The following is a 21817-nucleotide window of genomic DNA, read 5'->3' as shown; positions in this document are numbered from 1 at the left end:
TTTGTTGAGTGGGATAAAATTTGGGGACCACCAATAGGTGATGCCATCAATCCAAGACATTTTGGTGTGCTCCCAAATGCAGTGAAGGAATTTCAGGGAGTTGAAAATGTTTTAGTAAGTTGAATGTAAAAAAGAGGCTGTGAAATGTAACTAGCTCTTCCAGAGTTATTTGTCCATTACTGATCTATCTTTCCTTCCTTCCCTCCTTCTTTCCCTCCCTCCCTACCTTTCTCTTACTTTCTCCTCTCTCTTTTCAAAGAAGAGCAGCAAAATCTTGGTCAAAATAATCCTAAATACTCTCTTAAGAAGAGATCTTAGCCAATAAAAGACAATATCAGGGTACTGTACAATTCTGTAATTAAATTAACCTACCTTGATAGATGGTCTTGATGGATAACTGAAAGAAACATTTTTAAATTCCACAGTTCCTTCTATGCATTCTGGTTTATATCCTGTTGTTGAAAAATTATCTATAGCAGGTTTCTTAGAAAAACAAAGAGAATGTTACAAATCTTCAAGGGAGTAAGTTGATATTCTACATCCTAAAAACAATTTAAAGATGGTTTACTTTTACAATGCTTTCTTTTCTGCTTCCAAACTACATTGAGTTAGACATAAAGGTTTCAATAAAACACAATGCCCTTGTAGAAGAGTTAAAACAATCTCTTTGCATATCTAATTATCCAATGTGGATTTTGCCCATCTTTTGTTTTAATGAAATGAATGTATGTATTTTTTTGGTTTCTTTCTTGCAGTAATTGTATTTATCTTTCAAAGCAATGTGAAGTCTTACCTTGTCAATAACCTGGAAAATATTAAAGGCGGCTCCCCTGGCTATAGTGAAGGTTTCAAAGCTAGGGGCTGCTGTTCCAATGCAGTAGCTACTATGGATTACACTAAAAAAAACCTATAGGAACAAGAAAATAATATTTAATCTTCCTCAAATACATAAGAGACACAATAGAATAAAGTGTATATTTGGTTGGCACTCAGAGAGATATATTAGAGAAATTAGGTAGGAAAGAATGGAAGCTGCTGCCAAACATAAAGGAAATACAAGTTAATCCAATTTTACATGGCTTTTTCTTAATGTGGAACAACTTTTGATTGTCTCACAGTCTCATTATCACCTGCTGGGAAGCTTGAGCACGAAAATCCGAAAATCCGTTTACTGAGGAAGGCTCACTGGTTGAGTGAGGAGGTAAGTTGCACTCCCTCCCTGCTGGTCAGTCAATTCCTTAAACTTTACAGAGAAGGATGGGATAGATTTCACTTACATAGAGACATTGTACTATTTCTGTCCAAACTTCTGAATTCTTATATTACTGGACATCTTTCAGTTTCAGACACATATATCTCTGCAAAAAGTCAAATAAATAAAGTATCCCATAAGCCAGGTGCTTTTTCCTTATTTTTACAAACGAGGAAGCTAAGGCTTAGTGAGTCATTGGCCCAAAGTCACATATAAATTGAGGAGTAAGGATGTGCCCCAAATTCCTCATGCTCAAATTTCATTTATATAAAAGTCTTAATTATGAAAGTCTCAAATCTAAAAGATGACTTTAGTTGACAGAAATCTCCATAAAATGGGAAGGCCAAATGAGAACTGAAGTATATAGACCAGACCAATTCAGTTCAGCAAGACAAACGGTCTTTAATCCTGAACTGAATTGTTTATTGTTGAAATTTGGGAGGATGACCGAATAAACTCAAATTCAATGCATAACCCTAAGAGTTAAAAAAAATCTAAATTGTGATGTTGGAGAGAGCTGTAGATGATAATTCTGTTTTTAACATTAGTATATGCTGAAAGGACAGAGGAAGGTCAGGAGAGTTTTATCTACAGAATATTACCAGAGGAAGCCATTCAGCAAGGTGAATGTAGAGTCTTGTCTTACCTCAGCAAGCTTGGAAGGAGAAAGTCTCACTAGAGAATGGCCTTTTTGATTGCTGGATTAAGAAAACTCTATATCCCAGGGGAGAATTCAGTTATGATTCTTCTAAAAGTATGATGCTTTTAAAGATATGCTGGATGACTAAATCCTGCCAGTTCATAGATACAATTTAAAGATATACCCAGATAATTTGAAGGAAACAAGTATTTGTTTGTTAAAAACATTCATCTTTGAATATTCATAATTATTCAAAGACAGATTTTGTCTAAACTCTAGATAAGAAGAGATTATATAGGCAAGTTACCTTTGTTCTTAAATAAGACTTACAGCAAGAACAGTTCCGATGGTATAACCAGGTTCTCCACTAAGAATCAAGGAGGTGCCATACCAAAAAGCAAGTCCATAGGTTCCATTCATAAAGAAGTACACTGCACCAAGAGAGAGTTTTGAAGCTATAGCCTTTCTTATGCCAACATCCTTTGCATCTTTTAGATTCTGTGTATACCTTAAAAAGACAAGACACAATGTAATAGACTTTGGGGAAAATAAAACCAAGAAAATATTATCATAATTAAAGGAACAGACCTTTGAATTTCTTTTTCCTGGGCTCCAAAGGCTACAACTGTTCGGATGGATGACAAGACTTCTTCTGCCACAGCCCCAGCTTTGGAATAGGCATTTAATTCCTTACTGGACAATGAGATCATTATCTGTAACAAACCATGACCACAGTTAACCAAAAGATGACCCTGAGTTAACAATGTGCAGAGAACTTAATTCAGGTGGAATCTAGAATAGCAGAATTTTACTATTGAAAAGGTACTTAGTATCATTTAATCTAATTTTCTCAGTTTGCAAACGGGGAAAGCAATGGCCAGAGATATTAAGTGACTTTTTAAAGTCTCACAGCAGTGAAAGAACATAGTGTGATATAATCTTCAATCTAAATCTTTACTCTGTCTTCTACAAGCAGAGCTTCCCTGTTTTCTCTCTGTATTTTTAAAAATTTAGAATATGGGTACTTATGCTAACACAATTGGGAAAGACGATTTGGAGATGGGTTTTAGGGACATAGTCCTTTTCAGGTGTACTATGGAAACTGGTGAGCCTGATTTGACTTGATTTATTATCATGTAAAAAGCAAGTCTTCCAGAGGCTATGGGTCACAGTACCAGGCAGAGAAAGATAATCCTGCATATGTCTGGAGTGTGACCCCTGAAACTATTATTGCATAACACAGCCTACCTAGTAAGTGCTATATCTCCAGCACTTAAGAGGTGAGATTTCAGAGACAGAGAGGAAGGAGAATATCATTCTTATCATTATTAGGCAGGTTTTAAAATTTTTCAAAATTTTAAAATCAGAATGTGGCTTTTACTCTATTATACATTCCACTTACTACTCCTTTAATTAGTAACAGATTTCATTTAGTAATTAGCACAATGGTTCAATGAAATGGAATAGGAGGAAAATTGTCCACTGAGCTGTGAGTCTTAAACTATTGCCTACTCATATAACAAATCTATCCATTTTCAAAACACATTCCAAATAATTGGAGATGATTTTACGTAAGACATGCTTGGACAGTTGTTAAAGTCAGAAGGTAGCATAAACTAAATAATACTTATTTTCTGAATTCACTTAAAGATAATTATTCCTATGTCATTGGAGAGGAAGCAGCACCTAGCAATAACCACTGTACATAGTGAGTGTTTAATAAATGTTTGCCAAATTAAATTGAACCAAAGGAAGCTGGAAACCACCCAGCCTGGCTTCTTTAGTCATTTGAATAACTTTGACCTTATTTGCTTCTTCCTTACAACCAGTTCATACAGTAGCAGAACTGTATTTCCCACTGTTGTTCCTTTGAAACTTCTTGTCCACGTTGCTTCCCTGAGGATTTTAAGTTTAGGCTCTGATCTTAGTAACACATAGTGGGTAATCTTCCTACTGAGTGGGTCCTAATTTCAAATATGCTGGGGATGAAGATTTTGACAAGGGTTACAAGGTCAATCCTAAAAGCCATACTAAATAAAGATTTCTTGTCTAAACATTGAAGTCTATCAAGAAATCATTCAACTATAGAATATTTTTATTGCTGAAAATTCTTGTTTGATTGGATCTGTATATTGCTACCAAATAAACTCTGAATTTTATGACTTTGATTTCCATAAAGAACAATTGGCTTTGCAAAATTAAAAACCCCATCTATCCCTAAGAATACACGGTGCCTCCAATCTAGGAGATGGATATATATATTGGTTGAATTGTCAGGCTTGATTTAGAGAAAGATATTAGGGACATATTTGTTGCTTTTGGACTTCACAAAGAGCATTGCTTTCAAATACAGGCTATACATGGATTAATATCTTGTGCTATGCTCACACCAGCACTAGAAATATAATTTAACATGAAAATGCATAATTTATTTTAAAAATTATATCAGATTTATATAGTACATAAAAGTAGACATTAAGCAGACATTTTCAATGTAATTCAAGTCTTATAAAAATATGAACTTGAAATGGCTGACATAAAAAAATGTTTACAGTTTTAGCAATTTCTTATTCTGTTTTAATGAAATGAATTGCACACATTTATCTGGAAATTTAGAACACATAAGGCTCTTCCAAAATCCAATGTATAATGGCGTAATTCTTTATCCATGCTATCATTTGAAGTTGCACTAGGCTACCAAATGAAGAGGAATGCTTTTGTTTTGTTTTGTTTTGTTTTGTTTTGTTTTGTTTTGTAAGTAGGCTCCACACCCCATGCATAGTCCAATGTGGGGCTTCAACTCACGACCCTGAGATCAAGACCTGAGCTGAGATCAAGAGTCAGACACTAAACCAATTGAGCCACCCAGGTTCCCGAAGAGGAATGTTTTTTAATGTTAGTAACCTCTTTAATGTTAGTAACTAACCTCATTGTAGCCAAATAACTTGAAGACAAAAGGGTGATTAATAGTGAACAAAATCAAAAGTATTTGTGATGCATAACATCCCTATTTTTAGACATAGGAAGTGAATAGAAATGACTTTTTTGACAAACTTGATAAAAAACCTAGTTCATATTCTTGCTTCCAGTCAACACTGCATTAGCCATCTTGCCTACCTTAGAAAACATGGCTGCTGAAGCAATTATAAGAGGTGATGTGGAGAGAGTCACCAGGGTGAGTTTCCAGCCCTTGACCAAACCAATCGCCAGGCCAATAGAAAAAGTAGACATGTTTTGAAACAACAGAGCAATCTTGTCTCCAATACCATCATTGATTTTGTTGATGTCACTGAAACAAATAAATAAATGCATTTAAGTCATTGATATATCATATATGGAAACAAAGTTGATATACTACAAATCCATCCTCTTACTCAGTCATACGAGTGTTAAGTTCACCAATGTCACAACCATCAAACCAGCTCATGTCCTGTGCCAAAATTGAATGGAAAAACTGTTTTCGAATTCTTTTGGTCTGTCGTGCTGCAGTCATAACCCAAAAGGAAATCTGCATGTAGCCAAAAACCAAGGCAGCAACTCCAATTCCAATATAATATAGGGTCAACCTGAAAAAAGATTATTGGAAACATTAGTGAGACTCAAGTACAGTTTTTTCCCTTTGTTATCAACAACAACAACAAAAGAAATCTACCATAATATTTGATTGAGAGAATTTGTGCTTTAGCCTATAAAATAACTAAAAATAAACCTCCATAAGAAGAAATAAAATACACTGAATATAAAAATTTAGGTTTCCCTAGTCTAGAATATGTCTTTCTTACATTACTAGTAGAAATTAGTATTTTAAAACATTTGTTATTTATATCTTCTTTCGTAATTTTTAAAATTTTCATTTGAAAAGTTACATTGACATAATTAAGATAGCTGTATGTGGAACAGGTGGATAAAGAAATGAAAGTAGTCAAAAAACAGTGTATAAAATATTATATATATATATATATATATATATATATATATATATATATACTATTAAATATAAAATTCAACTTCAGGAATTTACCATAAGGAAATATATAAAAAAGATTAATCTAGATGGATGGTCATGTTAGCATTAACAACAATAAAGAAAAGCTGAAAACAATCTAGCACTAGACCAGATAAATGCAGTCATTTAAAAAATGTATACTGGGTACCTTCTATATGTGAGGTTTTAGAGATATAGTCATGAGCAAGATGATAAGGCCCTATTCATGAAAAATTTACATTCTGGTGGGAGGAGACAGACAATACACATAGAAAAATAATGTCAGGTGGTTCTATGAGGGAAATAAACAGGGTGATAAGTCACAGACTAACGAATGGGTAAAGGTGAGTCGGGAGAGCTGGTGCAAATAGAGTGGTTAAGAAAACATTTTTTGAGGAAGTGATATTAGAGCTGGGATACAAAAGGTAAAATGGAGCCACACATAAAAATAGCAAGAAGAGTGTATTCTAGGGAAAAGAAGAACAATAAGGTCTGAGGCAGAAAAAAGCTTAGCATGTTCCAGGAACAAAAGAACTCCAAAGTGGTATGAAATGATTAGGCCAGAGAATTTAGCAAATATTGTAGGGTGACCATGGTGCATTGCACAGATTTTATTTTAAGAGAAGAAGTAGACCATTGGAAGATCTAAGCATGGGATGACCTTATCAGTTCAACTTTTAAAAAGATCAGCTGGCCCCTCTATGGAGAATGAATGGAAATGAAAGCAATGGAAGCAGACAGTTTAGTTAGGAGGGTATTGCAATGGCCAACGTGAGAAGGATAGGGCCTTGGATAAAGATGCAGCTTAAGTATAAAGAAGTGGAAAGATTCTAGTTATATTTTTGAAATACAACAAACTGGAATTGCCAATGTATTGGATGCGAGGAATGTAGGAAGGGGAGAAATTAAAGATAACTACTTAGATTTTGATTTGAGCAACTGGGTGAAAGGTGTGCCATGTACAGCCATTGATGGCTGGGGATGGAACAGATCTGTAGGAGATATCAAGGGTTTTGATTTAGATATTTTAAGACTGAGATGCTTAGTAAACATCAAAGTGGAGATCAAGTAAGAAGCTGAAAATGAGAGTTAGGAGTACTTGGAACAGGGTCTAGGCTAGAGATGTAAATTTGAAAGGCATTAAGCTTACAAGTGGTAATTAAAGGATTGACTGAGACCACCCACAGAGGGAGAGAGAGAAAGTGTGTGTGTGCGAGTTAAATGCAGATAAAATAAGAGGACCAAGGAATGAGCTCAGGTACTCTCCAAACATGGTAGTTTGGGGTGAAGAGAAAGAACCTGCAAAGAAAGCTGAGGAGTGGCCAAGGAGGTCGGTGGAAAGCCAGGAAAGTGAAGTACTAAGGAAAACAGAGAGAAACATTCAACTGATCCCCATTATTCCCAGATTCTGTGTTGGCAAATCTGTGTGCTCACTAAGGCTTATTTTTAACCCTGAAATGAATACTCAGATGTTTTCATTGTTACTCATGGACATGCATAGAGTGCCAAAAAATTTGAGTTGCTCAACAAAGATGATCCCAGCTGAAGTTGAACAAGGCAACACTCTGCCTGCTTGTTTTAGTTCTCACATTGTAAACAAGTGTCATTTTTTGTGGCATATGTAGTACCACGTTTTTCTAATTTTTGTATTTTTTCTTGATGATTTCACTATTTAAAATGACTCTTAAGCAGCATGCTGAAGGGCTATCTAGTGTTTCTAAGTGTAAGAAGGCTGTGGTGTGTCCTATGGAGAAAATATATGTGTTAGATAAGTGTCGTGTAGGCGTGAGTTATAGTGCTATTGACTATCAGTTCAATATTAATGAGTCAACAATATATATTAGATAAGATGTCTTTAAACGTTAATACGCACAAAATGAGGTTATGTGTTGACTGATGAAAATGTTGTGACCAGAGGCTCACAGGAACTTAATTAACCCTGTGTTTAACCTAGGAACAACAGTTTAATATTTCTAATTCAGTATTCGTGACAACTTTAATAAAACAAAAATATTGCAAATAAACAGAACAGGATGTTTTCTAATGAGAGGCTTTATAAGGACAGCATAAAACACTAGAGGTTTAATAAAAATCACCTTACTGATTTTTTTTAATGTTGTGGGGAAAATGTTTATAATATTATAAGTAAAAATGGGTTGTAAAGACAAATGAGAAGAAGAAATGCAAGATCTGCACACTGGAAATTATAAAACATTGTTTGGAAAAATTAAAGATCTAAAAAAATTGAGAGGTAATCCATGTTCATGGATTAGAAGACTCAAAAATGTTTTCAAGGTGACAATATCCCCAAACTGATTTATGCAATCCAACTGATCAATGCAATCCCTCTCAAAAATCCCAGTAGGCTATTTGGCAGAAATTGGCAAGATGATCCTAAAATGTATGTAGAAATGAAGAGAACTCAGAAGAGCCAAAATGATTTTTAAAAGGAACAAAGTTGGAGGACTTACATTTCCTGATTTTATTTATTTATTTGTTTGTTTGTTTATTTATCCATTCATTCTCTAAAACTATACTAATCAAAACAGTGTGATACTAGCATAAGAACAAACATATCAATAAATGCAACAAAACTGACAGAACAGAAACCTTTACATTTGGACAGCTGATTTTTAGCAAAGGTGCCAAGGAAATTGAGAAAGGAGAATAGATAAATTTTTCAAGGACTTAGTGCTTGGGACAAATGGATATAGTCACATGCAGAAAAGTTAGAATCTTACCTCATAACAGTCACAAAAATAAACTGAAAATGGACCATAGACCTAAGTATAAAAGCTAAAATATTCAAAGTCCTAGAAGAAAACGTAGGAGAATATCTTCAAGATCTTGGGTTAGGCAAAGAATTCTCAAATCCAAAGGCACAATCCATAAAAGAAAAAAACCTGATAAATTTTACCTCATCATCAAAACTTAAAATTTTTGTGTTTCAAAAGAAACCTTTAATAAAATGAAAAGGCTAGCCATAAACTGGAAGAAAAAACTTGCCAATCATACATATGACAAAAAACTTGTATCCCAGAACTTATAAAATAGAACTCTCATAATTCAATAATAAGAAAAGGCACAATTAAAAATAGTCTAAATATTTGAACATTTAACCAAAGAAAATATATGAATGCTTAAAATGTATTGAAAAAAACTTCTCATTATTAGTCACTAGAGAAATGCAAGTTAAAGCCACAATATGATACCACTTGACACCTATTACCAAGACTATAATAAAAAAGACAGACAATAAACAAATGTTGACAAGGATGTGGAGAAATTGGAATCCATATACATTGTTGGTGAAAAAGCAAAATGGTGTAGCCAGTTTGGAAATGGTTTGGCAGTTTCTTTAAAAGCTAAACATAAACTTACCATATGACCCAGCAATTCCACCTAGGTAACCACCCAAGAGAAATAAAAACATATATACACACAAAGATAACTATACTGATGTTAATAGAAGCATTATTTTTAAAATAGTAAAAAACCAGAAACAATCTAAGCGCCCATCACCTGGTAAATAGATAAAAAAAAAATGTGTACCCCTGAAATGGATTACTACTAAGCAATAAAAAGGAATAAACTACTAATACATGTTACAACATGGATGAAACTCAAAAACACTATGCTGGCTCAGTGGGTTAAGCATTTGACTTTGGCTCAGGTCATGATCTCATGGCTTGTGAGTTCGAGCCCTGCGTGGAGCTCTGTGCTGACAGCTCAGAGCCTGGAGCTTGCTTCAGATTCTGTGTCTCTGGCTCTCTCTGGCTGTCCCCTGCTTGTTCTCTGTCTCTCTCTCTCTCAAAAATAAATAAACATTAAAAAAAATAAACAAAATGAAGTGTGTATTATAGATAAGTGCCCTGGAATGACTCAAGCCTTTTTTTTTTTTTTTAATGACACAGAATCCTGCGTCTCCATCTCTCTCTACCCCCCACCCCCCACTTATGCATTGTCACCCTCCCTCTCTCTCTCTCTCTCAAATATAAATAAACATTAAAAAAACCACTATGCTAATAAATAAAAGAAGCCAGGTGCCCTACATATTATGTTTCCATGCACATGCAATGTCCTAAATGTAAATCTTTAGAGATAGAGAGCAGATAAGTGGTTGGCTGGGGCTGGGTGTGGGAATGCAGACTGACTGTGAGGAAGGGATCTTTACAGAATGATGGAAGTGTTCTAAAAACAGATTGTCATGATGGTTGCACAACTCTGTCAGTTTACTAAAAATCATTGAAGTGTACAGTTAAAACTGGTGAGTTTTATAAGTAAATTATGCCTCAATAAAGCTATTAAAATCATATAAACACTATAATTCTAATTATATTAAAATTATGTATGTGTACTCATACATGTAAAAATATTATAATAATAAAAACAAAACTAATGTTTATTATCCATTAGTGGCAGGATTATAAGTGATTTAATTTTCTTCGTGCATTTTTTCTTTTCATGTTATGTACAATGAAAATATTAAGCATTTAATCAGAAAAGGTAATTAAAATAATTTTTACAGAAGCACTGATTCACTTTTTAATAGACTTTTCCTTAAGAACAAAGAAAATAACACATTCAATTTATTGCAAATTGAAGATACTATAGTTATTACCTCTCATTTATCTAGTAATCAAACTTCCAAACTACCTGGGACCCAGAAGAAGAAGCCCCAGTAGTCCCAAAGTCGAGGTACTTTATTTTGCGCCAGTAAATGAAACTACCTTCATGGTCTAAGTCTTCTGATTCAAAACCACATGCAAATTAAGGCTTATTTAATAGCTTCATTTATTGAGCATTTATTTTGTGTTAAATATTATGTCAGGCCCTTGACATATCTGAGTATCATTGAATCTTCAGGAAGTATTAATATTTCATTTTGCATATGAAGAAACTGAAGCTTACAGAAGCTCCCCAACAGGTTCCATAGTTAAAAAGTGGTTAAAAATCCATCACCTTAATCCTGAACCCATGATATGAATCCTGAATATATGATCTGAATCACTCTAGCAATATTTCTGAGGAGAAAGCATTCTCAAATAGATTCAGGAAACCCTGTATACCTAGTGTCATTCTTCCTTGGAAACATGTGAACATATCAAGAAATCAAAAACTAAAGATATTAACTTTGTTCAATGCAGGATGTCTCAGACCAATTAACTATGAATACTCACCTCCTTTTAAAATGTACCACATATTAACAGTCCCATTTTACACAATTTAGGAATTATTCTAGGTCCTTACTTGATGCAGCAGAATTTGCTATCTACTTAATCTATCAGCCAATATCCGGTTTGATCTTCCTTCTAAATAAGAGAACCTTCATTTTATTTGAAGTGGCAATATGCCCAGCTAAAATGGATGTGGTCCTATGACTAGAACAAAGACAGAAGGATGCTGAGTCCCTAATGCCTTTTGAACCATATTTCATCCTTAGACTACCAACTTTCAGATATTTACATGTAAGAGAAATAAATTTCTATCATGGTTAAACAACTATTACCATGGGTTTTACATTAAATGCAACTGAAGTAAATCTAACAGAGCCTTGGTAATCTAGTTTGCCCCTTCATTTTCAAGTAGATTATGAAAGATATATTAGAAGTAGCAAAAAGGAGGGAACAACTTGCTTAAAAGTTCATACAGAATTAATTAATTAACCCTTGACAGACGAGGGGGCATCATATTTATCATCAATCATCTTGGGACTATTTAATCATTATGATTTGGACTCGACAAGAAAATATTCAATTATTTTCAGAATATTTGGTAAATAAAATAAGGATACAGGCTGAACATCAAAAACATTAAACTTATATAAAGCTATGAGTCATTATCTGTAGATAATAACATAGGTAGAATAAAATTCTTTGGTTCCTGATGATTATAGCTGAAAGAAGTATTTTTACCTTATCCTCATCCAAAAAAGAGGATATAAAGTAATGATTCTCAGAAATGTGTTCATCAAAACATTAGTTCCACAGGATGTTACTAGGTGTTTGGGGAAAAATGGGTTTTATAGTCAAATAGTAATAACTGGCAATAAATGGACCTTTACCACACTTATCTGTCCTATGTATATCCAAAAGGAGGTTGTCATATGATATTGTCAAAATCAGTTTGACCATGAAATCTTTTCTCTTCACGTATCTCAAATATCCCAAAACAGAACACTGGTTTGAGGAACAATAGCATAACAAATACAACAGATCAAAAATGTTAAGAATGTTTCTTTGTAAATTTCAAAGTCTTTTAATAACTGTATGCAGACATATCTCTTCATTTTATTCTCCCTTTTATTATCTGTTCTTTAAATGGATGCTACTATTTTTCAAAATTCCAAAATTCTTTGTAAAAAGCTCAAACCTCATCATTATACATCAGAACCTCAATTTAATACTGTAAGAATAGAATTCAGTAAAAGGCAATACACTGGATCTCAACAAGGAATTTTCAAAAGACCCACTATAAAGAAATTTTATGTAAGAGTTGCTAAAAAACAGAATCAACATTCAAAGAGAGTTCAGGCTGCAGCAAAGTACAACTGGAGGGGGTGCCATTTACACTGTATGCTGTCCAATACAACTTATTGTGTCAAAGAAAATATTCCATATCTGTGATAGACAAGATGACACCAGCCAAATGTGGCTATTGAACACTTGAACTGTGACTGAAAATGAGGAACTAAATATGTAATTTTATTCAATTTTAATTAATTCAAATTCAAATAGGCATATGTAGCTGTGGCTAACATATTGGACAGGGCAGGTCAAGGATTATGGCCCAGAGAGTTTCACTGCAATGTGATAGGTGTCCCTTGTGTTGTGCAACATGTAGGATTCACTTTTGGGAGTAAAATGAGGGATCACTTAGGTCCGTAGCAAAAACTCTCATAATTTTAGTGAGACACTACTAAGTCCATTGAATATACTCAATAAACAGCTTCACTTTAACAAAGTCAACACATAACAGGAAATGATACCATTTAATATATAAAACACAAAAACTGAATGCCCTTATAAATTATTTACTTCAGACTTTACAATTTTTAGTTTGAATACAACATCACCATAATAGTCTCAATAATTAGTCTCCAAAATTAGTCAATAAAACTTTACTGTTATTGTTTTTAAAATTATTTCATTATTTGAGCAGCTGGGTGGCTCAGTTGATTAAGTGTCATACTCCTGATTTTGGCTCAGGTCATGATCTCATGGTTCGTGAGTTCAAGTCCTGTGTTGGGCTCTGTGTTGACAGCATGGAGCCTGCTTGGGATTCTCTCTCTCTCTCTCTCTCTCTCTCTCTCTCTCTGCCCCTCCCCCACTTACACTCTCTCTCTTTCTCCCTCTCAAAATAAATAAACATTTAAACAATTATTTTACTATTTTTAGTATTTGTTGCACATGATTTTTGGTGTTTAAGGTTTACAGAAGTAGCATTTTTCTCTAAGATTTGTAAGGAAAGTAATTTGAAAAAAAGAAAAAATAAGTTCTTTAGTCTTTAGGATATGTACCTTCAGTTCTAGAAGGCAAAATTTGTCTAAAAATACAAATCTCAAAATGAATTTTCTACTGATGACAATTCTGTCAAATACAATTTAAGGCTTATGAACTTAGTGACTTTCAAATAGAAGAAAAATTATATAATAACTCTATTTTGTATATCCAATGAAAGAAAAGGACACATTTATGGGGTGTGCCTGGGTGGCTCAGTTTGTTGAGCGTCTGACTTAGTCTCAGGTCATGATATCGTGGTTTGTGGGTTCAAGCCCCGCATTGGGATCCCTGCTGATGGCACGGAGCCTGGAGCCTGCTTCGGATTCTGTGTCTCCCTCTCTCCCTACCCCTCCCTCACGCACAGTCTGTCTCTCTCTCTCTTTCAAAAATAAATAAATATTAAAAAAAAAGAAAAGGACACATTTGCTTTAATCACTTATATGTAATATTAATGATGAAACCTTAGTTTTTTTCTTGTAAGTACTGAATAAAGCAGCGTGCAATAAACATGATACTGATATTTTACATTACTTACACAGTAACACATTAACATTACTTACACAGTAATATCTTCATTCAGCTTCTCTTGAGACTGAGTACAATTCTGGTGATTTGCTGTAACACAGTTTTTTAAATTATGAAGGCAATTAATTTATAATTGGCCACACTGTTTCATACATAGCCCTCCAAATGAAATATAATGCACCCTCAAGAAAATGGACTTAATATCTTATGGTTTATGATCATCTTAACTTTCTATTCTTTAACCTAAAGTTTGAAACTATTATTGCTCCTCTCAAAAAGAACTCGTGCAATATGAAAAATTGTAAGGAAATATTAACTATGTATCTCATATCTGGAAAAAATTCTTTAGGACATCTCTGATTCCAGACAAAAGTTGTGTAAGTAATAGTAATAGAATTCATCTTTCCTGCTGAGATTATGCATTTAGAATTCAGTTTGAGATATCCCAGGGAATAATTTAGAAAGTCCAAGAAAAGCAGGAACACATGTGAAAAATTCTAGAAGTAACAGTCATGGTAAAAATTTAAGTGAAGCTCATTGAAATATGTTGGGTGAAACAAGGATAGCAACATAATAAAACAGTATTTAAAATAATCTTTGGATTATAAATTTTATATGTAAACTCTTCTAAGAGTTTTTTTTTAAGTTTATTTGAGAGAGAGAGAGAGAGAGAGAGAGAGAGAGAGAAGGGAAAATGAGCAGAAGAGGGACAGGGAGAGAATCCCATGGGATTCACAACACAGGGCTCGATTCCACGACCATGAAATCATGACCTGAGCCGAAATCAAAAGTCAGATGCCCAAAATATTGAGCCACCCAGGCGCCTCTACATGTACACTTTTCTATACATCTTCTGGTAAAAAATACACCATACATTAATTATTATATCAAGGTTGTGATTTCACAAACAGCACAAAACAGTGGTCAATATCCACTATCCACTATCATAATTTTCTTTCTTAAAACTTTTTCAATAAACATTTGAAATGAATTCTAGACATCTCATCTGTTCATCTTTTACATAACTGCACCATCATCACATATGATAATGTCTATGATCTTTATATGCGAACAATAATCTTTTCCTTATTCCATTTATGGAATTATGGTAAGAAAACATTTTAAAGAAATTTATTCCACATATTAGAATTAATACAGAAGTACTAAACTCTAGTGGAAAGTTTTAATGAAATTAACTGAGCTAATTAAGAGAATAAACATTTTTCGTAAAAATGGTACCTAAAATCACATAAAAATGGCATATTCTCATTTTGGAGATTATAGTAATAGAGGTAGCATATGCAAAAGTTAAGTGCTGGCACAAAAATGGGCCCTTGATCAGTGACAGTTATTATTCATATTTTCATTTGTTGGAGCAAATAATCCTCTTCTACATTTCTCCAGAAAATCAATGTTAAGTTGAAGGTATATAATTTAATGTCCTCACTTCTCTTTAATAATATGCTGTACCAATAGTATCCATGTATTTATCTAAACCTTTACCAAACCTCTTTTGGTATGGTTTGGTAAACGTTCACCACATTTGACAAACAACACAATGAAATTTAAAAAACCTGGAGAAGGCCTAACCAAAATCAAAAGTCAAAATTCAAAGCAATATCAGTAGTTATGTTCTGCCCATCCTGTCTAAAGCTGGTAAGAGAATCAATTATAGAGTAGCTCTAACAAAATGAATATTCCTAAGCATATTGGCTTAGGTTGCTAGATTGTTCCTTCCCTCCTTCTTTCCTTCACTCATTCATTTGGAGAGAGACACAGTTGGCAGTCAATAAATATTTACTCAGTGAATTGGTGGCTTCAGTTGTTTAACAAACAGAATAGCATCCTTAATTTATCTTCTATCATTAAAATACTAAAAATTAATTGTGTAGACAGGAGATCATCACATGAAAAGACAAAGAAGTGGAAGCAATGGCTTTATCCTGCTCAAACAAGACTAGGACACTTAAAAGATTAGCCTTTAGGTGGAAAACAAGAGGATATATGTTAGTATGTAAATTTAAATAGGACAGAGAGGGGAAGTACAGTATATAAAGCTAGGCTTATGTCTAAAAGACAGTCCAAGTTTTAATGACACATTTATCTCAGTTATAATAAACAGCTACAAGGATGCTTCTTATTGTATAATTTGTGGAAAACATAAAATCAGGGAATTACTAATATTTTTAATATCCTTCAGATTAAAAAAAAAGGCTATGGATACTATGTCAGTGCATAAAATTACTGGATTTACCTCTAAAGAATGTTACCTTGAAGAACACGACCCTGAAATAGGATACTACAAAGGTAATGATACATGAAAGACATCTATAACTATGGGAAATATAAAAACACCTTTTCCCCTATGCCTGATTATTAGATTTCCCTCCTATCTTTATTCAGGGTATTTGTCTCTAGTATCGTAATTTTCTGCATGCTCATTTTGGCTTCCTTGCTGCATTATGTTCTACAATCCCATGCATGTCTATATACTATTAATGAAACTTGAAGCAGTTATCTGAGAGATTTTGTCACTTTTGATTTCTTCTTTTTAAAGTGTGTATTATGGGGGTTCCTGGGTGGCTCAGTCAGTTAAGCGTCTGACTTCACCTGAGGTCATGATTTCATGGCTAGTGAGTTTGAGCCCCCTGTCAGGCTCTGTGCTGACAGCTCAGAGCCTGGAGCTTGCTTCAGATTCCATGTCTCTGGCTCTTTCTGCCTGTCCCCTGCTCATGCTTTCCCTCCTCTCTCTCTCTCTCGAAAATAAATAAACATTAAAAAAATAATAAAGTGTGTATTATAAATAAGTGCCCTGAAATGGCTCAAGCCTTTGATTAAATCACGATATGATGATCACTTTTGATAGGAAATTATTTAATTTCCTGGAGAGACAAGTTGAGGTACACTCAGTCTCAGATGATTTTTTTTTTTTGAGAGAGAAAGCAAGTGAGGGAGAGGGGCAGAGGGAGAGAGACAGAATCTCAAGCAGGCTCCACGCTCAGCACAAAGCCTGACTTGGGGCTCGATCCCATGACCCTGGGATCATGGCCTAAGCCGAAATCAAGAGTTGGGTGCTCAACCAACTGAATCACCCAGGTGCCCCTCAGATGATTTTTATATACTATGAACGGAAATGGCTTTTGGACTTGAACTGCAACAATGGTTCTCTTCTGGGTCTTCAGCCTGCTGGCCCACCTGGCAGATTTTGTATATATCAGCTTCCATAATGGCATGAACCAATTCCTTAACAAAAATTTCTTTCTCTTTCTCTCTATAAATATATACACATGCACTCACATCCTTTTGGTTCTGTTTCTTTGACAAATACTAATACAGACTTTGGTTCTTTAGTCCCTGGCAATATGGAAGAATAAAGACTTATATACATATCATGTAGATATTGTTTGACAATATACAAATCTGTATTATGAGCTCTCTGTTTGTTTTATTTAATGCTTTTGAGTCCCCAGAAACATAGAAAAGTAAATACTGTGCTCACTTGTATTGGTTTTGACTAGACATCCACTAATAAGGTTATCACTCATTTCTCCTAAAATCAGTGACATTACAGGAAGACAGGCTCCGTTTACCAGTGATGCCAGTAATCCCAGGATCATGAGTGTGATGTCCAGTCTGTCAGCAAAGCGAAACTGAGGAAAACAAAACATAGTAGCATTACAGCTGTAAAAAACAAAAATAAAACCAACCTACAGTTTTTTGCCATCAAGTAAATGTTATTTCATAAATTAAGAGACTCAATAAATGTGTAAAATCATGGAAAAGTATTTTATATATAAAATTAAAAAAAGGATCCCTGATATTAATGATTTACAATGTATTTTGAAGAAGTTGTTGCTGGTTGTTGAAGAAGTTGCTATAAAGTAGCTCTATCTCTAAAATAAACATTTAAAAGATTTTTTAAAAATTAAAAAAATAAAGTAGCAAAATCTGTACAAATTATGCATCTATGACACAGGTCAGATAGATGTGGGTATGAATCAGAAACTTCCTTCCATTTGGTTGATTCTAAAATAAATTAATATATTTTGAAACACTGCAATGACAATATCTTGGCTTATGGACAGTTGAACTTCAAACTTTCAATTCTTTAGGTTTATCAACATCATAGCAATGATAAAAGTAAGTGCAGTGAATGGTAACCATGTGGTAAAAATTAGTTCACCAAATATAATAAATTATATTTTTCATTCTTATTTAAATTCCTTTGATTTTTTTTCTAGCTGGGGCAGTATCTATTCTATAAACTTATTTATAATAATAATTTGTAAGTCTGTTTGGAATAAGAAAAAGATAATTGAAAAAGAGAAGAAAGAAATCATTGAAAGCCAAATACTGAATGCTTTATATTCTATTCTATAGCAGATCCCAACAATGCTATTCCAAAACAAAAACATGAACAAAACTTGAAAATATGGATTATTTATCTTACTGAGAGGTCAAGATAAAATGTATAGTGGTACTGAAATGAAATTAGATTTGTATAAAAGCAAGAGGAACTTAGTACATATTTTATGAGTGGAGACTGAAAAAATTTAATGTATTACCATTTATTCATATGATAGCTAATAAATATTTATGGAGTAACTGCCACAGTATTGTACTTGGTACTACAGATGATAAGAGGGCATCTGTTCATCCACCTTCCTCCATAACAGTGTGTTATGTCTTTGATAAAGTTTGTCATGTTCTGCTACTTCCCAGGATTTTTAGAATTTGACTTTTGAAAAAGCAGGTACTGTTTTGTGTGAATTTCTAATGATACTGATAGCCAGAATGACATACAGATTAGAGTAGGTAGAGGAATTGTTTTGGGAACACATTCCTGAAAATGGTCCTTGAACATAATCCTAAAGACATATGCTAACATACTTTTTTTAGGTATATGTTTTGTAAAATATTTACATAATTATTTTTTTATTTAAAAGAATTTATATACTTTGAAAATAACCAAGCGACTTTTATCAATGTATGCATCACACACACATGCACACACTTTTTTTTTTTTTTTTTTTTTTTTTGCAAAATTGGGATCATTGTGTAAATACTGTGCTTTTTTTCTTATCCCTTATTATGGAAACGTTGGGTTAATTATATTTTTTCCTATGAGAGGTAATATTTTAATTACTTATAAAATTACCCTTCTTCCCCCCACAATAGATGTGAACTATCAATCATTTTAAGCACTACTAACAATTCCCTAAAATTGTATGATATATGTACTTTTTAACTGATTTCACTTACTATCTCAATAGGTCCAACAATTTGTTTTCTTACTTTGGAGAGTTCTTGTAGTTTTCTGGAAAATAAATGTTGACGATGGAAAGGTTACAATGTAAATATAACTGCAGATTTTTCCAGTTAAAATTGTTCCTAACTATCAAATCTTACTCTTGATAGCAAATCCGCATCAACAATGAAATTTTAAAAACACGCTTAAGGATATACAGTACAAGGTTTTTATCATAATCAATGGGAAAACTAAGTTGTCACTGGCTATGTCTACATTAGTTAGGATAACAAGTGAAGGCAAACCTCTGGAATAGAAATTTTTTAATTGCGGTTAGTTAAGTACATTCATATGGTGCTCCCATCACCACCATCCATCCACAGAACTTTTATCTTGAAAAACTGACTCTATACCCATTAAACAGTAATTCCCCTTCTTCTCTCTTGGCCCTAGCTTCTGGCAACTACCATTCTATTTTCTCTCTCTATGAATCTGACTACCTTAGGTGCCTCATGTAAGTAGGACTATATAGTATCTTGTTCTTTTCTGTAGGGTTTATTCACCCTATTCTGTAGGGTTAAATACCTTCAATGTTTATCTATGTTGCAGCACATGTCAGAATTTTTCTCCTTTTTAAGGCTGATTACTATTCCATTGTATGTATATAACATATTTTATTTATCCATCCATCCACTCATCAGTCAATGAACACTTTCAGAGTGTTCTAAGCTTCTACTTAGTTCAAAGCTTCTACTCTTTGCCTACTATGAATAATGCTGCTATGAATATGGGTATACAAGTATCTTTTCAAATCCCCACTTTCAATTCTTTTGGGTAAATAACTAAGATCAAAATTGCTGGATCACATGATTATTTTTAATTTTTTGAGGAACCATCATACTGTTTTCCATAGCAGCTGCACTATTTTATATTCCTATCAACCATGCACAAGGATTTTCTACATACTCACCAATACTTGCTATGTTATATTTTGTTTTTTAATTATTATTTTTAATAGCATACATCTTAATGGGTATAAGGTGGTAGATTGGAATTTTTAAGATTTGTAACAAGAGGAAATGTAAGCTTTTAATGAAAGAAGTACTATTAAGTATGCATTAAATAAGTATAACATGAATTTTGTCCCCCACTGAAAATTTCCTTTCTTAGCTCACATTTCAAGTCCAGATGAAAACTATAGGTTTTATTCATTGCTTTCACAGAAATCTGTCAATTAAAGACACATACACATACAACATTCTTATACATTAAAGGAAGACTAGAGGGCAACATTAAGTTTTCGAAAAAAGACATCACAGAAGGATGAACTTCTGACTCTCCTCTCCAGCTTTGTAACGTAGCTCCATCAGCTTTGATAAATGTCAAGTCACTTAATTTTATTCCCTCTGAGGTTAAAAATTCATTTAAATACTGGGCCATTTTGTTCTGAGATGTTTCACAGATGACAACAAGTGCTTTAAGATTGTAAAGCCCTTCCTTTACCTCAAATGCTGATTTGAAAGTTTTTATTTTATTATTTAAGTAATCTCTACCTCCAACATGGGGTTCAAACTCATGACTCTGAGATCAAGAGTGGCATGCTCCTCTTGACTGAGCCAGCCATGAACTCCCCACATCCCCCCAACAAATGCTGATTTTAGCTAAGACTCAGTAAGCTCTGTTTTCAAATTTGTTTCAGGGAAATATTTCTGTCTTTCATTGACCTTCATGAAAAGCCTCTGAAGGAGGGTTTGGGTGGTCTTTTGAAAGTCTCTTTTCTACCAGAATTTAAAGCAGAAAATAGTACATGAGGAGATATGGTGGGAACTGCCTTTCTGGCTATTTGTAGCCCTGCATTAAGGAAACAAGCCATCAAAAGAGGTCCTCTTGACTTTTACAGCTTATACATCTAATTGTAACGCCATTATTATAATAAAAGTGAAACAAATAGACTTTAAGCTATTTCAATTTTAAATCTGTAAATTAATGGATTATAGGTATAGGAAATTTTTATAACATACAAACATACATAAACACACAGACATCTATTCAGTGAAAAAATAATCAGAATCCAGTATTTTCCTGCATTAAATGTACCACATGGACTGAAGGATCCCTAGAGAACTGAATTGAAAATATTCAGGTATTTCTTCTCTTGTACTGGTAAGCTAAAAGAAATTCACTGATTATGTTGAATTCCAGCACAAAAATAGCACTGCTATTTTTGGAAAAAATTACAAACATTTTTGCTATAGCTTTGAAAAGGATAAAGCATATCTGAAATTGCAGAAGGCTTTCAGTAGAATCTAGACAAAGCTTACCCGTTTCTCAGATAATTTTCTTGCATCTCTTCAGCTCTTTCAGAATTTGCCATCTTTTCACAATTTAATTCTTCTGAAATATTAATAAATATATCATGACCATGCATTCTTTACATCCCTAACAGCTTCTGAAAAAGTATTGATGCTGAGTTTCACCCTGCCGTCCCACTCTGCACCCTAATTGAAGTATCTGGTTAGGTAGCTCATTTATTCAGATTTTATCATTGAATTTACAGTTTTGCTGCTTTATTCTCAGCTTAGATTTGAAGCTAATAAAAATTCTAGAAATGAAATAAAAGGAAAGCCAGATCCTGTGCACAATCCATGTTTTTTCAGGACACTGG

General features: G+C 33.6%; 1 protein-coding gene across 1 annotated transcript in view; it reads right to left on the bottom strand.

Moving 5' to 3' along the window:
• Nucleotides 1-21526, bottom strand: part of ABCB5 (ATP binding cassette subfamily B member 5) — a 116543-nt gene extending 95017 nt beyond the window's left edge. Inside the window, exons 1-10 of the mRNA XM_078441464.2 lie at nucleotides 21474-21526; nucleotides 19167-19221; nucleotides 17404-17554; nucleotides 13940-13994; nucleotides 5267-5458; nucleotides 5010-5181; nucleotides 2481-2605; nucleotides 2223-2400; nucleotides 794-907; nucleotides 373-483 (exon numbers count right to left, since the gene is read on the bottom strand). Of these exons, the coding sequence (XP_078297590.2) occupies nucleotides 373-483; nucleotides 794-907; nucleotides 2223-2400; nucleotides 2481-2605; nucleotides 5010-5181; nucleotides 5267-5458; nucleotides 13940-13994; nucleotides 17404-17554; nucleotides 19167-19221; nucleotides 21474-21526 (1206 nt within the window). The remainder of the gene's footprint in view (nucleotides 1-372; nucleotides 484-793; nucleotides 908-2222; nucleotides 2401-2480; nucleotides 2606-5009; nucleotides 5182-5266; nucleotides 5459-13939; nucleotides 13995-17403; nucleotides 17555-19166; nucleotides 19222-21473) is intronic.
• Between the last annotated feature and the right edge of the window lie 291 nt (nucleotides 21527-21817).

The sequence above is a fragment of the Panthera onca genome, chromosome A2 (assembly GCF_046562875.1).
Source record: "Panthera onca isolate mPanOnc1 chromosome A2, mPanOnc1 haplotype 2, whole genome shotgun sequence".
Classification (NCBI taxonomy): Eukaryota; Metazoa; Chordata; class Mammalia; order Carnivora; family Felidae; genus Panthera; species Panthera onca.
The sequence above is the reverse complement of the archived record's forward strand: the minus strand, read 5'-3'. Positions and strand labels throughout refer to the sequence as shown.